This window comes from Drosophila elegans, unplaced genomic scaffold (genome assembly GCF_018152505.1).
Source record: "Drosophila elegans isolate 14027-0461.03 unplaced genomic scaffold, ASM1815250v1 contig_208, whole genome shotgun sequence".
Lineage (NCBI taxonomy): Eukaryota > Metazoa > Arthropoda > Insecta > Diptera > Drosophilidae > Drosophila > Drosophila elegans.
The window spans coordinates 2,899,147-2,916,000 of record NW_024545578.1 but is presented as its reverse complement, the minus strand read 5'-3'; the positions used below and the strand labels follow the sequence as shown (position 1 = coordinate 2,916,000).

At 36.6% G+C, this 16,854-nt stretch overlaps 1 protein-coding gene across 18 annotated transcripts in view; it reads right to left on the bottom strand.

The window, feature by feature from the left end:
* Positions 1-16,854, bottom strand: part of LOC108145860 — a 56,657-nt gene that overhangs the window by 14,465 nt on the left and 25,338 nt on the right. For 15 of the 18 annotated variants that reach the window (XM_017271488.2, XM_017271481.2, XM_017271487.2 and 12 more), the window contains one exon: positions 6,291-7,428. In XM_017271488.2, the coding sequence (XP_017126977.1) occupies positions 6,291-7,428 (1,138 nt within the window). Of the gene's footprint in view, positions 1-6,290; positions 7,429-7,915; positions 9,006-9,676; positions 9,789-12,585; positions 12,652-16,854 lie in introns of those variants that run through there. The other 3 variants (XM_041708253.1, XM_017271497.2, XM_041708252.1) reach the window with 3 other exon arrangements.

Sequence of the window (16,854 nt, the reverse complement as noted above, 5' to 3'; positions counted from 1 at the left end):
TCTCAACCTGAAAAACTATTGAAGCAAACAATAAGCAAGTAATAAATATATTTTCCAATTGAAGCAATAAATTATTTTCTGAACTGAATAATTTGTTTGCCTTTGAACGGATAACATTTAATACTTTATAACTATGCAGTAAAGACATATATTTCCGCACTAATCACATTCTCAAACTTGAAAGTAAGTCATTTACAATTTAAAATAAACGATTTTGGAGCAAATAAAAAGGAAGTTTTAAATATATTGACCTATTGGAGTAATTAATTCCTTTCATTTTATCTAACATAAAAATCTTCATCAAATACAAAAGTTTTTCTTGCTATTTAAACTTCTATGTTTTTACTCAATCAAGCTACATTTTACAATAAAACAAGCCCCTTTGAATAGTCAACATTTTCTTTGGCTTGACATCTAAACATAGAGTATCTCAAGAACTATTGAAATAAATACCAACAAATGGGCCAAAGCGTCATTCGTGCTCCATTTCCAAGTTGCCTTCAAAACTTTTGCGTTGCACTTGCAGTGCACTTCCTTTCGCCACCCATTTGGCCACCCACTTTGTTGCCATTTTTTGTTGCAATTGAGATGGGGTGAAAGGGGGTTAGAAATGAAAAAAAAAACACACACACAACAAAAAATTAAAAAACAAAAGTGGGCAGTACAGGGCGTGCGATAAGCCAAGCACACAAATAAGATTACAACGCCCGAGCAAAGCAGGGGCAACAATAATAAAAACGAAAGAAATACTAGCACTAAAAACGCGAAACCAAAAACTTTTTTTTCAAATGCCGTCAAAAGCAAAAGTTCAAGCTAACCAAAAAAAGAAACAAAAGTAAAGAGAAAGCGGGAGCAGCTAACCGGAATAGAAGGGGCAAAGTTAAACCCGCCGAAAAACACACAAAAAATCATTGAGAAAGCGTGAACAGAAGAAAGTTGCCAGGCGAAAAGGCAGCGGAAAAATGTTAAAAGCAAAGGGCCAAGCTAACTAGAAAATGGCCAATGGCCAACGGACATTCACAAACGGCTCCGTTAAGAAAGTTAATTCCCCAATCAGTATCAGTTCTATATTTCACTGTTTCAAAGACACTTTATATGTACCACTTGTTTAAAGACACTTTGAAAAAAAACAAAAGATTTAACTAAATTCAAGGATAATGTAAAATAATAATAAATAATAGTAACAAATATAAACATTAGAAATATTACAGTTTCATAGTGCAGTTGCAAGTACTCCACAATTACATAGGCCAGTGCCGAAAACGGTTCACAATTGACCAGCAAATTGCCCGAAAACGTGGCCCATTTCCATCGCCCGCCCAGAAAAAGGATAGTGGATAGTGGAATTGTCGAGGAGCACAGGCCTCGTGTCAAGGACAAACGTTTTGGGGACAGTGGGCTCAGCTGGGCAGGCTGCCAAAAAACAAGACATAAGGAAGAGGACGGCACAAAAGAGTGGCTCCTGTTGAGCCCCAAACATTTGGCCGAAAGATAAATGAGAGTTGGACTCTCGCACAGCTGGTCCTTACTTTACTTCGGCCTCTTCTGGCCACGACTTTTGGCCAAGGACGACAAGGACATAATCAACACATGGCCGAAACTGCTGTCGCTGCTGCAATTTATGTAAATTGCGGGCTAGTTGAAAGAGGGAATAAGAGAGTGAGACAGAGACTGAGAGCTCTTGTTGAATGCCAAAAAAGGCGAGATCAGAGAGTTAAGCAATTGCCACTTGCGACAACGCTGCGTATGTGTGATTTCTCTGGGCCTGGCCTTTTTACTGCCCTGAGCTGCTGCAAATGAATTTCAATTTCACATTTTGCTTTTCGAAAAGCATTCCCAGGGGGCGTGAAGTTTTTCAATTAGTTGACCAACATGCACTTTTGATGCTCGCAGGCAAATTTTCTGAAATTATGCATTTTATTTCAGTTCATGTGAAAGTTCGAGAGCGCCTGATAAATACATATTTTAAGGCCCCAAAGTTATGTTAATTGTAACAGGGGGTTGGTGATAATCATGGCGAAATTTAACATTTAATAAAGGGTTCCTGTAATGGGGGAAAACTGTACTTTTGCATTAGTTTCTTTAAAAGGGGAGAAATTGTGCAGAAAATTATGCAATTTGAAAGGGAAGTTCGAGTTTATTGCCCTTTTCTTAAGAGGGGTAAATTGTTTACATATTTTTTGGTACTCACAAAAGTCATTTAGAGTCAGTTTTCAATATATAATAAGCTAAGAATAGCTTACCATGAGCTTGAGAGAACGGTCGAGAGAATTATATATTTTGTATATACCAATTTATTTACGAAATTTCACTTACGAAACCCTGAACCTACATTTCAATTCCAGTACAAATCCTTGACTAAGAACTGTACTCTTGGTATTTACCAATTTATTTACCAAAATCCTTTTACGAAACCCCATTACAGCATTTCATTCCCATGACAAATCCTTGTCTTATCCAATCGCACATTAACTCATTTGCTGCTGCTGTCAGTTGAACGCAAAAAGAGACACTTGTACAATTTAACTAAGCACAGAAACCACTTGCACAATGCACTTATAGCCCACTTCTATTCATTTGCCAGCCACACACCACACACCACCCCTTACTTAACCCACCCACGCCCCCTGTGGCTTAAGTCGCCACCGCAATTTAAATAAGCTTAAAAGCGCAGCGCGAAGACTAAAAGCAAACTTGACTGAATTGCATTTTCCCCCTCCATTTTCCTTTTGGCTACCAAAAAAAGAGAAGAAGGCAAGATGAGGGGAAAGCCCAGCATATTGAATGCCGAATGAGCGATTAGCACTTGTCGCCCTGTTTTTGATCCCTTTGGCAATGTCTGCCAGGATGTGACGATGATGATGAAGATGGAATGGGGGTTAACATGGGGGAATCCCCCCATTTAGTTAGTTTTTGTAATTGCGCTTAAATTACACTTAACACAAATTTCATTTGAATAAACTAAATGGAAGGCAAAAGCAAAGCAGGCAAGCAAACAACTCATTTAAATGTTTAATCACGAAAATAGTTTAGTGTCAGTGAAGTTGCCTAATATTGGTCTATACTCGAATAAATGGGATTAATTATAACTTTGACTTGTTGGTTACAAATTTAGCCTAAAACGAAAAAAACAAATTGTCAACTGATTATAAAAGCTCTATCAAATTAAATGAAAAATAATTTAATGTGGTTGTCATAGCAGTCAAGCAAATAATAATTGATCAATAAATATAAATAATTAAACCTAATGAAACAGTTTGCTTTATCAGGAATACGCTTGTATTAACATTATTATTATTATGTGAACAAACACGTAGTTTAAACAGACAACAAATGTTAAATGCCACTTTGAAGTTTTTGAAGGCTAAAAAATCAAGTAATCCAAATCTGCGATATTTAATCTGGTTATAAAAAAACATATAAAGTAAAATTCCGCCATTTACTGTGATTAACCTAAGCGACTTTCGAGTACTCAAAGTATTTGGCAGTTGAACCGCAAAAGCCTCAAATGCAATATCTTTGAAATACAAGTGAATGTGAAACCACAAAAGCCTCATATCAGCAAACAAATCATCATCAGGAAAGCCAGAACCAATTGCCATTAATGCATGCGAAGGGAAAACTGGAGAAATGTGAAAAATCGAGAGAAATGAACATGGAAACTGTGATAACTGGCCACTAACGACGAGTTTCGTCGTGTGCGATTCTCCAACATGACAGTTGTCTAATTAAAAGCCAACAAGGCACCGACAATGCCCAGCCATAAGGAACCGAATACCGAACCCAAAATGGGAACCCTTCATCATCATCATCATTATGGCAGCAAAATGTCATGATGGCAAACATTAAATATTGATAATAATATTTTTCCATCTACCCCAAAAGACGCACTTGCACTTTGTTGACACACAGCAGTTTCTTCAGTTCCGACTTAAAGTTTAATTAAAACTTATTTCCTGCGCTGCGAGCACGAAAATGTTAATTAAAACGATGTTCGGCGGCGAAATTGCCTTACATTTTGTGCGTTTTTGCCGCTTTTCCCACTTTATTTTTGGCCAGCCAAATACGGATTTCGTTTCAAGCGCGCGGAATTTTCTTTTTTCCGTTACTCCGTTTTTCCTATTATTTTTTTTGACAACGCAACCATTTTGCAACCATGCGACAGGATGAACGAGCGGCGGGCATGTGATTCGAGTGGCTTCGCAAATGCAGGACAAAACTGCACAGGATACGCAGGAGCGTGGAAAATGAGTGGAAAATGCAGGCTATCCCAAACGAGAGCGAGAGAAAAACGAGGCTCTCTCCAGAATTTTCACTCCAAGTTGAGTGAGTTGTACTATAGTCTCGCACGGAAAACGTTCATAAACAAAAGGCCAAAAAACGCTCGACTAATTGACGTATGCAGCACAGCGCAGCACACAGCACAACACACAGCACACATATTGCCAAAGAACTACGGTTAAGTGTAATTTTTTCCGCGGCTAAAACGAAATTGGTTATTTGCGTGCAAAATGCGGAGAGAGTTTCCCCCTTTTTCCCAAGCAAAAAGTGCCAAGGCAAGGCTACGTAATTGCTGGTAATGGCTCATAATAAATTGCTCCCAAAACAAAAGCGTCGAAGAACGGAACGCAAATAAGCATAAAACCTATAACGATTGAAAAGGGTAACACTACTCGCTTCGCTGTGGGAAATCGTTTGAAAATTGCATTTTAATACGTCGAATAGCAGGATGGTTGTACACAATAAATCAATGGCAAGTCAATTCTGGGTAGCAGCCGCGAATCGCTCGCAGAATGCCAGGCCAAGAATAAATGACGGCGAAAATCTAGATACCAAAAGCACCTCACAAAAACCTTTAACCGCCTTCGTTGAACTCACATGCACATATTGAGCTCACCTGTGAATGTCTGCCAGTGATGGGAAAAGGGCAACATATTTATTATCAGGAAATTGAAAAACGATCTTAAATGTTCTCATAAACAGCAAGAAAAATTTTAAATGGTATTTCGTTAACTTAAAAATGTAACAAATTTAAGCAAAATGTAATTGTCTTTATTTTATTGGTTTTTATTGAACTGTATATGAATTCTAAATGGGTCAAAAGATACCCAAACCAGGTGAAATCTATTGGCTGAGGAGCTCACTCTCATTAAACAACATAAAACCTGATGGCTTAAAGTCCATGCTTTAAATGGATCAGAGTTGGAAATAGTTTAACAAGTTTGGCAGTTTAAAGTGGCACCAGCTTAGACCCTCTTACTCAGCTTACTCAGCACAAAGGGCAGTATATTCACATGGATTCCAGTATCCAGCATTCAGCACCCAACTCCGCCGGAGTCAACACTTCCGGGCGGAACTGACTACGGATGACTACGGATGGCGAGTGCATCGGCAGCTGACAAGCGACAGATTAGCTTACAATTACAACAAAAAGCTGGCGTTGAAAGGTGGCAAAGCTGATGATGAATAGTACTATAGTATAACTTGAAGTCCACAGAATTCAGGAGACTGAGAACGGGGGGTTGATAAAATGTAAATATTAGCTCAATATGTGAGCGAGTGAATGAAGTTCATCTGGGGCCAAGAAAACGAAGGAAATGTGCATAATGTCTGAGATACCTTGATTTCAGGATTAATTATTGGCTAAAAGAAATACAAATGCTAATGAAACTTAATATCAACAAAAAAGGATTAATGTAAATATTGGTACTTTTTGCGAGTTTAAGGCTGATTATAGTTGCAATGCTGATGAAATCTATTTAATGTGTAAGTAATAAAGGCAGAAAAAAATTAATTAGCTTAAATGGAAAAATATCGCTACACTGATAAATAAATTATTTATATAATTTATTAATTAATCATTAAATAAATGCATACTAAAAATGGTTAGATTGAATATACAAATATTTGACTAATGTGGTAAATATTTTTATGGTTTAGATTCAAAGTGAATTTTCAGATAAATATTTGAATTGAGTATAAAATTTATTTATTTATTAGTGTATAAATTTTATTAAGGCAGTACTTAACTTAACATGCTACTACCTTAGATTTAAGTCTAAAATAATGATATTAAATTATTAATTAAATAATGGCAATAAATCTAAAAAGTACATGCCTGAACTTAAAGTATATTGAATGGTTACTGTTACGTAAGTATTTGGTTATAAAAGGCAAAAAATTATTTAAAAGACATAAGACATTTGCTAAGAAAAACGAGACACATGCTTCAACTAAGAATAAATAATTGCAGGAAAATATATAGTAAACTTTTCCAAAAATAAACTCACCTAGAGCTCAACAGTCGTTCGGCTTCGGCGGCGGTCATGTCATCGGGCAAGCTGTCCTCCCGCGGAATCGCTGCAGCCGGAGCAGCATTTGGAACTGGTGGAGCAATGGCCACACTGTGATTGACATGAACCTTGATCACCTCATCGACGACATCGTCGATTAGTTCTACATCCAGGATATCGCCTTTCAAGTGGTTGATGATATCCTCCTCATCCTCGCCAGCACTGGTATCGGCATACTCCAAATCCTGCAATTCTAGGGAATTTTGAGCCGGAGCTCGTCGTTCTGGGAGGACTGGAGCCTCCTCCTCCTCCTCCAGTTCTAAAACCTCCACATATTCAACAGCCAAATGCTCATCCTCCTCCTCCTCCTCGAGATCCAGTTCCTCCTCTTCGTGGGCATCAATGGAGGCTATGGGGGCAATGCCTTTGAGCGCCGCACGGGCGGGTGAACAAGGGGGCGTGGACTTGGCACTACCTCCTCCTCCGCCTCCTCCTCCGACACTCTGATCCTGGTTGTTGCTATTGCGTCGCCTTATGGGTGAAACCACGCCCACGGGTGGGGAATTATAGACACCACGATGCAGGGGAGATCCCTCGACACTCGACGAAGTGGGCGACTGGAGGTGAACTCCTCGCGTGGCAGCCACTACGACTGGCTGGGAATCCTGCACATCCGGTTTGATAATGGCATACACCGTGCTCGACTCCTGGGCAAAACCATTGGCTCCGTGGAACTTGCGCTGCATATCGCTCACTTTGGCCGTGTCATAGAGTTCTGCCTCGGATCCGTAAACCTCGCGACTTTCGCTGCCATCGGGATTGAGGCGATAGCCCACATCCACGTAGTTTAAGCTATGCGGTTGCTCCTCCGTTTGGAGGTCATAGGAAGAGGGCTGCAGTTTGGCCTTCACCTCGGGCGCGGACTCGTTGAAGCCACCCTCATCCTGGCTGGTCGTCGATATAATGCTCGGCGGACGCTGGCCAAGACCGGCGGCTGGCATGTTCACTGTGATGCTGCTGCGCTTGTTGGCCACTCGCTGGGGAGATCCGCTAGCGGAGCCCGGAATGGAATGTTGCTGCTGCTGGCTGGAGTTGTTGTTCACCGATCCCGATGTCTCGTCCACAGATTTGCGACCTACAAAAAAAAATAAAATATAGATTAAAATATCGATAAATACAAAGTTTACACTTTTTTTAAATATGGTAATATTAACTTATTTTTTTAACATGACTATTTTCGAAAAAGATTTTAATCTCTGAATGCTATGTTTTGTTTAAAGCACATTAAATGTAAATAAAATGCGTTTAAAAATATAGAAACCATATTAAATCTACTGTTTATGCAAAATAAATATGTAAACAATTTAATATGCATTATATTTAATATAATATAAAATTCATATACAAAATATTCGAATTCTATTTTATGGGACATTTTCGGGCAAAGATTATTCTAGGATCTATAATTCCTCTTGAACTTAAGAATTTAACTAACCAAACAATGCAACCATTTCTTTTTTCACCCTTCCAAATGTTTTCAATACAATTTAAACATTAAAACTGTGACCTTTCTATTTATTTTTTAAATAAATAATAAAAACTAAAGCTGGATCACGCCACACCTTCTTTCAACATCCTGATCAGATCTGTTTGCATATTGAGAAGCAGTCTAGTGCGTTCCGAATTGGAATCCCCGCCCTTATGAGCCTCAAAATCGGAATTATCCTGCATATGCTGTTCGAAAAAATCACGATATCTGCGTAATTCCGCCTCCAAAATGTCCTTTTTTTCCAGATCCGGTTCGCCACCCAACTCTTTTCTTATAAGTTCCATTAACACAACCATACGCTGTCGGGCATCTTGGGGAGTTTTCTGACTATTCGAAGATCGGAAGGCATTGGGAACTTTTCTAGTGGGTTCAAATTTTGCTGGCGAGGATTGAGAACGACTGGTGGTCAACTGGACACATGGGGAGGAGTGGTTAGAATTAAAGTTGGCTTTGTTATTTCGGTATATCTGATGCATTTCTTCATCACTAGTTATGGGCACGGAACGCAGAAGCTTTCGCCTCTGGGTAACTGGGGATTTTGGTAAAGATGTGGCAATAGTTCCCCCCGAAGGACGAGCACTGTTTGAATAGGAATCAAAACACTCCGATGTACGATGTCCTGTACAAACACATGATGAAGTAGTAGAAGGCGCTGTTCGATAAGAATGACTCTGATCATGAGAGCAATCCACATTCCACTCCGAAAAGTTAACCCAAACCAACTCCGCTGGTGGACGCTCTCGAAAAATCCCCGTCAAACGTCTTTGATTCAGGCAAACAATAAAATGACTCATGTAAGCATTGCGCAGGCGCAAATCATTTAGATTATTACAATGCATTGTGGTCAATTTATTGAGCCACAACCAAGCTACATTAAATTCCGGTGAATCTTCACAGAAAGTTTCTTCAATGGTGGGCGAACAATCCAGCATTACCACAAAATCATTGGAAAGTAGCGAGCTATTGGTCATGTACGTCTGATCATGCTCATCCTTGAGTGCACTTTGATTTAGACTAGTGTGACTTTCCACGTGCCGAACATGAGTAGACGATGTGGTCATCAGCAGACTTGCATGACTATTGTTTCTCCTTTTTTCATCCGACTCTGCATTTTTATCAGGCATACTTTTTTTGTTTTATTTGTCCTATTGTTTGTGTGGTTAATTTTGTTTTGATTGAGTTTTCCCAAAATGTCAAAAGGTATTTAATATTTTTGATACATTCACTCGAAAATAAAACGGAATGTTTAAAAACAATATGAACTTACTTTAAAATATCTAAATCTTAAATATCCTATTATCAGAGTTCTGAGTCACTGCTCAACCACATAATATTTTGACACTTTCAATGAATTGTTTAATTAATCGTCCACGCCATTATTTCCATTTTCCTAATTTATTTATTTATACACAAATTTGCTGGGGAACTCGAATGCCTTAATGGATCAGAGAGCTAATCGCAAGTTATATATATATATATATTTATTTTTTTTTGTTTTGGGACTCTTGCAGACTATTTTTGTGTGTAGGTGCAGATGCTAAAGCTGTCAACGGAAGGCATAAATATAGACGCCTCCGTATATATGTACACCCATCTCTAAATTGGACCTTAGGGGATCTTTAGTGGGGAGATGGAGCAGAGACAGGCGACATTTTTTTTATTTTGGTCAAACGTGTAGGCATTTTCCAAATTGGCATTGGAATGTCTTAGAAGTTTTGTAAGTTTGCCAATTATATTAGGCGTGGATAAAAGAAATTCCTTAGTTTGTTATGCATATATTTAGTTCGTTATAGTTTTTATGCAGACTAGTTGTGTTTCATTTATTTATACCAACCTCGACAGGCTTGACAAAGTTTTCGCAAACTCAGACACATTTTTATAATCACTTCACTATCACTTTTTTAATGTTTTGAAAAGCACATGTTGCGATTACTTTTAAAAGGGGTTAACATCAAATTATTATTTAACATTATTATATAACAACTATTATATATAGTAACCAATTTTATGTACTAATTATGAGAAATATAAATAGAAGTCAGAAAACACTAGTAGATATGAACTAAAATACCTAAGTTACATTTTTCCCTAAAATTTATTAATCAATCGTTAACAAATTTGTGTATGCTTAGAAATGTAAATTTTTAGAGGAACTTGAGGGAATGATTTCCTAGAAAACCAATACTATTATTCAATGGGCAATATGGAAATTCGTTTATGGATTCAAGTAAATTAAACTCTAGAAGAGGAAAATTATATTAAAATACCTAGCTTTTTTTTCATAAGAATTTATTAATCAATTGAACATTCTAAAGGGAACTTGAGAAAATTACTTCCAAAAACCAATACTTTTATTCAATTCCAAGAGTAAAAGTTCTTTAATAAATTTAAATAAATCCAAATTTGGTAAAGGTGAACCTACATTCAAATACCTAAAATACATAATTTAATTACGATTTTCTAATGTACAACTCGAGTATGTTTAGAAATCAACTTTTAATGGAACATTTGAAAACAAATAGTTTTACTACAACCAGCAATACGGAAATTCTCTTATGGAATTCGCACAGATTTTCCCCAGCGAACAGCACATTGTTTCGCAGTAGCAGCAAAGGAAGCCTGCCGCAGACATGATAACAAAGCCAGGATTTTGACTGCTACTGCTGACCAGTTGAGCGACACAGGACCCGGAGTTGGCTAGCCTGTTGGATCTGGTCAAGTGCACCCTGGCGTATGCTTAATGCCAATTAGACCTGCGTGCGCTTTTAATTAAAAGCAGCAGTAAATACTTAATGCAAGCCGGGGGGCGGGGGTCAGTTTGGGGGAGGAAGATGAACAGCTGGCGAAGGCCAATGCGGCGTATGTGTGATTTCTGTTTCGGTTTAAGTAAATAAACTTGATGAAAATTCAAGCCAAATTCCGAAGGTCGCACGTTAAGTGGAAGAGGCGTAAACAGACGCAATTGAAATCGATGAAAAATCGAAGGGGAAAAAATATCACACTTTTGTTCAGTGTGTGTGTGTTGTATAATGTGATGCGAAAATTAATGAAAAACCGGGCCAAAAATAAATGCTGTGCAAAAAATAACAAAAGTATAAAAACAAAAGCAAACAAAAGACAATTAATGAGAAGTAACAAATGGCAAATCAGAAAAGGGGCAAAAACGAAATGAGGAAAAGTTTCCAATAAATCAAGGTTTATAAATAACTTTGCCAGTAATTGAAGCAATGAAAATGAAATGCATTTGCTTCCAATGAACCAACAGCGAAAAAATCAATTTAAGATTGTTAAATAAATGGAAAAACTAAAATGCAGGCACTTGCTTTTCACTTTAGGGGAAATACTACTAAAAAATATGAGCATTTTGCTTGGGGAAAATGCAAAAATAATTGTTTGAGTAACCACAACAAAGCAACAGCAAATTAGAGAAGACAAAAACAGAGAAAAAAAAGGGTTTTGTCAAGACAAGAAACGGATGTTGCTGTCAAAATGTGCCAAAAAGCTGAGATAAGTTGGGGAAAAAGCCGGCAAGAAAGGCAGCCAGCTAGCTGCAATATGTGGGAGTCAGATGATAAAGTAAGTCGGCATTTGTGTGCTAGTTAGGTCAACTTCCAAAACTCCTGACAATGCAGATATGCATAATGACAACAAGGCAACGAAACCAAAACAAAGAGGATTCTTAAATCTCTGTGGCAAAAAGGAGGACGAACATGGTCGTCCTGCAAAATAGTTGAACAGGCTCTTAACTCTCTCAAATTCATTGAAGAAATAAACAAGCAACAAAAAAACTGCACAAACATTTCAAATTTGTCAAGGATAAAATAATATGCCTTTCAATGTTTGGCGACATATCTCAACCTTTTTATACCAGATTAAAATATTCCAAGGCAAGAGGAAGAAATAAACAAATAACTGTCAAACAAATATTTTGCATTCCTCACTCTGGCTAAATAATTTAAAGCGGTGGCGAGTTCAACAATTATTTAAAACTATACATAAAGAAAATATGTGCCATATAAATTCACTAAACTTTATTTAAAAGCATAATTTTAATGAAAAAGACTTAGGAAATAAGTAAGAAAAAATGTTAAAAGAAAATATGTGACTGCATTTTAAATTGATTTGGACATTTCTTTGCCCAAGGAAAATATCTCAATGTAAGTCTTTTGGCGTTCACATTCCATTCCAGCAGCAAGAGGCAAAAATAAACAACAAAAAAACACAAAAAAACACAAAACTAACACTGAAATATTTTACAACCTCTGAATGGCGAAAACTGCAAACACATGACAATTGCAAACATTTTTGTTGTGGCATACAATTTCAAATTTGAAAATAAACTCGGCGAAAGGAGAGGAAGCAGCAGCAAAAAGTCTGAGAAAAATGGGAAAAAAATAGTTTAAACGTTTTCTTGTGGCTGTGTGTTGCCATGCCAAGAAAAACTCTGCCACACACATGTGTGAGGGAATTTTTAAAATATTTTTTGTTTGTCGCCACAAAACAAAAAAAATTGCAGTTCGCTGAACCTCAGAGGAAACAAAGAAAGTCTTCCATATTTTTTGTACAATATCCAAAAGATACTTTACATCTGTATCTCTTGCGAACTCTTTTAATTTTTTTCGCCATCAATTAACTCGTTTTCAAGCGAAGCTGTCCGATAAATTAGGGTCACTCGGACAATTTGTAATTTAATTTCTGTTCAAATCAATTATGCAATGCGTAAACTTTTAAATGAATGAATACCTATACACTTGAGTTGTTTTCAAAAAAAAGAGGATCGCCATTCAATAACAGTACTTTCCCGCCGCAGGCAAAGATCTCGACTGATCGGTGACAAGAAAAAGCCAGACCTCGCCGCAGCATTCAAGACATTTCCAGACTCTAAAAGATCAAGGATCTCTGCTATCAGCTAAGGCGACAAAAAAGCCTCACGTGCCCCTCGAAAATCGAACAAACCCACAAAAATCACGACCCCAGCTCATGGTTACTATATGTATATGTTTTCGTCTATTTGCTTCGGGGCAACGTGCCACGAATAATTTGTTTTGATTTGCACGGTTTCACATTATCTGCAATTTACTATATAGAATTTTTTGCTTTGGGAATTCTTTATTTCGATTACGCGTTCGAAATCTTCTCAAAAATTTGAATTGCGAAAGTTCTTGCCCGCTTATCAACGCGACATCAACTGAAAGAACAAACGAGCAGCAGAAATTTTTCGCTTTTTCAGCATCGCAGCGAAGAAAAGAGAATATATGGGTATATAGCTGAGAGATCTGGCAAATCGGCAGATCTCTCTTTGCAGTGCGTTTTGAGTTTTTTTCCGGGGCCAGCCAGACATGTGGCAGCCAATTTACAGGGTATTTCGAGTTGATTTCGAGGGCCTCCACTTGTCAAGCTGCCAGATTGCAAAATCCGCAAAATGAAATGTTGGGAAAGGCCAGAAATTCGAGAATCAGTCAAGTGTCGAGACAGAATTTTCGGCCAGTGATATCTAATTATAAAATTAAATGAAAATAGCCAAGCAACCAAGGAAGCTGTGTGGAAAATCGGTTGTATAGTTTTTTTGGAACCATAATTTATGCGGAAAATCTATAAAAATACAATTTTTATTGCGTTTAAGTTCAAGCGAAATGCGGCTGAAAATCAATTTTACTATTGCAATGTGTTAATGTACACAACAACAATGAACATAAAATAGTAAAAATATGCATTTTAAATGTTGAAATTAAAACAAATATAATAATAGTCATAAAATAGAATTAATTGACATTTTAAAAAGGCATCTTAATTTCTTTCTGTGTAGTTAACTACTTGGACTTCACGCAGCGATTGTGGCGATTTCCAAAGAATTTCCTCTCCTGCCAAATGTCGCCTTGATGATTTTTTTGATGTGAACATATTTCAGCGCATTTTCGCAATGGACGTCATCAGGTTGGTGTAAAAAGAAATGAAACGAAAACCAAGAGAAAACTACCAAATAAAAAGGCAAAAATGCTAAGATGTTGGGTGGTCCATCGAGGCGAACAAATAAGAGGAAAAGTGAGGGAAAACGTCGGCAAGTGGATGTCAAAAACCCACGCGCCTTACGTTAAATCATACATAGGATCATTGAACTCTAGGTCTAAGAATGAAATAGTGCTTGACATCGACCAAATGCAAGATATTAAAAACTAATTTGTTATTTTAATTATTTTATTTTTTAAGGGAAAAAACCTTAAAATTGACAAATAATATACATTTTTTTTTTATCGAAACTAAAACTAAAAGTAAAGGAATGTACGGTTTGTGTACAAACTAAAGGTGAAAGCTTTTTCTTTTAAGAGAAAATAAAAAGAGAACAACATTTTAAGAGAGTAGCTGTGACTCAAACCATTTGTAATACTACCAGGGCTGCGTTAAATAATGTGTACACAAGCCAAGACACAAGCCAAGACACAAGCCATTGAGACTGTTGGAAAAGTACACTGTCCGAAAATACAGTTACCTTTCTAAAAAAAAAGAACTAAAGGAAAACAAATGATCACCACAACAATAGAAAGAACAACTAACACTAAAAAATATAGCTACAATTTTCAAAATTAGCTTTTTTAAAATAGAGAAATAAACTTTTAAGAGAGCCAAAATGCATTTGTTTTTTCTGGTTCCAGTTCGTTGGTATTTGTGCTTCAGATGCCGGCTCCTTTGTGTGTATACTTTTGTGTGCCAGTGTTTGTGTGCGTTCAGTCTACGTTGTGTCTGTTTTGTTTGCGTAGGTGTCACACACAAACACAATGCAGCCAAAGAGCCCCTCTTATAAGAACCCCTCTCTTTGCCCGTCTATTCATAACATATTGTCAATATTTGAGCGGCTTTTAATTTGTGATTAATAATACCTTCCGTTTGGGATTAACAATATATATAAAAGATAAAATATTTGTGCTCATCATGTTTCATTGTGCTGAAATAAAGTGGAGCACAAGCAACTTTTGGCAGGCATAATTTACAGACAAGCCACATATGTATATACAATGTGCACTTTGAGAAAAAAAAATTGAGAATGCTAAAAAGAAAAAATTTCCCAACTATATAAGGAACTAATACAATTCATTTATAAACATACATGTTTATGTTTTTACTTGAATTTTTAAAACAACAAGCCAAAACATAAATATTTTATTTAAAAACTTTACAGGAATGTACATACGTATATCTTTTCATGCCGTTTTCATAACCCTATGTTTTGACGAATTTATTTAGTAATAATTAGCTGCCATGTCGGATTTTCTGACATCTTAATTTTCTTTTGCAAGGTTTTCTTTGTGTGCATAGTTTGGGGACTCTCCCCCACCTGAAACCGCCCATCTATTTGCTGCCGTCGTAGTAGTTTTTGAGTAGTATTTTCCGTGTTATTTATAAACTCTTGAATGTGACAGGCGGGCACAAGCCATTCAAAATGGGCCATGCAGCACCGAAGCCTAGGCCTTCTTTTCGACTTTATGTTGCTATTTCTCTTTATTTCGTTCCCCATCCCGCTTGGCTTTTACCCCCAATGAGTCCATGCCCCATTCATGTGTTCTCATCATGTCTCGGGTCTGACAGTCGTTAAGGGTATAGCTATAAGTACAGGGATCTCTTGAAATATATGACTACAAATCCATTGCTATTTCCTGGTTTTTATTAACCAAAAGGTTATGATATTACTTTTGAAAACAAATACTTAAATATGTTTTATAAAGATCTTCACGCTATATTTGTTGATTGTCATAAAATCATTACAAGGAATATCACAACTTCTTTTATATTTCTTTGCAAGGAACTACAATAAGCTATTTAAAAAATAACCTACACCTCGGAAGTAAAAATTGATTAAAGTATTTCAATATAAAAAAATTATAATTTATCCAGCCACCACTGTACTTTAGATAAAAAAATTTATGAAGCGCAGTGGACCCTTGAGTGTCTACACATGTATATTTGCATGTAAATGGCGCTAAGCATATGACGGTTGCTGTGTCAGCGATTTGACAAGAAAATGCCATACAAAATTGTGTTTGGTCTAGAAAAAGAGCACAGAAATTGATAAACATGGGGGGAATAAGGAAAAACATCAGGCACTCTTTTTGAAAAACCACTAGGACTTCATATAACGCAATTGCAGACAGAACCTACCCCAACTTGAGCACATAATCCAATCCACTTAATTCCATTTCGCCTTCCTCACTTCGCCATCGCCGCCCATCAAAAGCATTGAAATCAATAAATCAAGGTAAGCCACGCCCCCTTCATAGACACAACACTGCCATTTATGAATTAAAAAGCGTTCCAGACCCCAGTTCGCATCGCCCAGATAAGCAATCATCGGCAGAAGCTACAGCTCAAGGAATTGAGCAGACACTAGAAACAACAAGAAAGGAATGCAGGCTTCCTGGCTCTTCCAATTTTTAAATACCCTTTACTGGTTAAAAAAAAGTGTAGTTAATACAAATATTTCACACATAACTTGAATTTCGTCCAATGCGGTTTTTAAAAATTGGAATATTCTATTTGTATAATTTCACTTTACTGTTACCAAAAAAGATTTTATTATCTTAAAGTTTGATTTAATTTGAAACCATATTAAACTTAAATAAAATAAAACTTAATTTAAATCATATAGGCCCATTTTAAATCTTATATTTTCCATATTAACTCAAATATTTTAAAATTAAATAATAAAATTATATTTATTTGTAATAACTTAAACAGGAAATTAAATTTTTTTTATTTTCACTACTCCATTTTTTTCAGTGTTTAAAAAGCAAATAATATAGACTACCATAATTGTCAGTCTGCTTGCAATATTTTCCCATCGTATTATATTTTCAAGTGTCAAGTTGTAAGGCAATTAGCTATATAGCAAATATAATATTTAAATTTGCCAACTATATATTGGGCAAGCTGCCAGGAGGGATTTAAATATTCTCAACTATAAATATTTCTAAATGAAAATTTCACCACAGACATGGGAATAAGTAAACTAAATTACAAAAC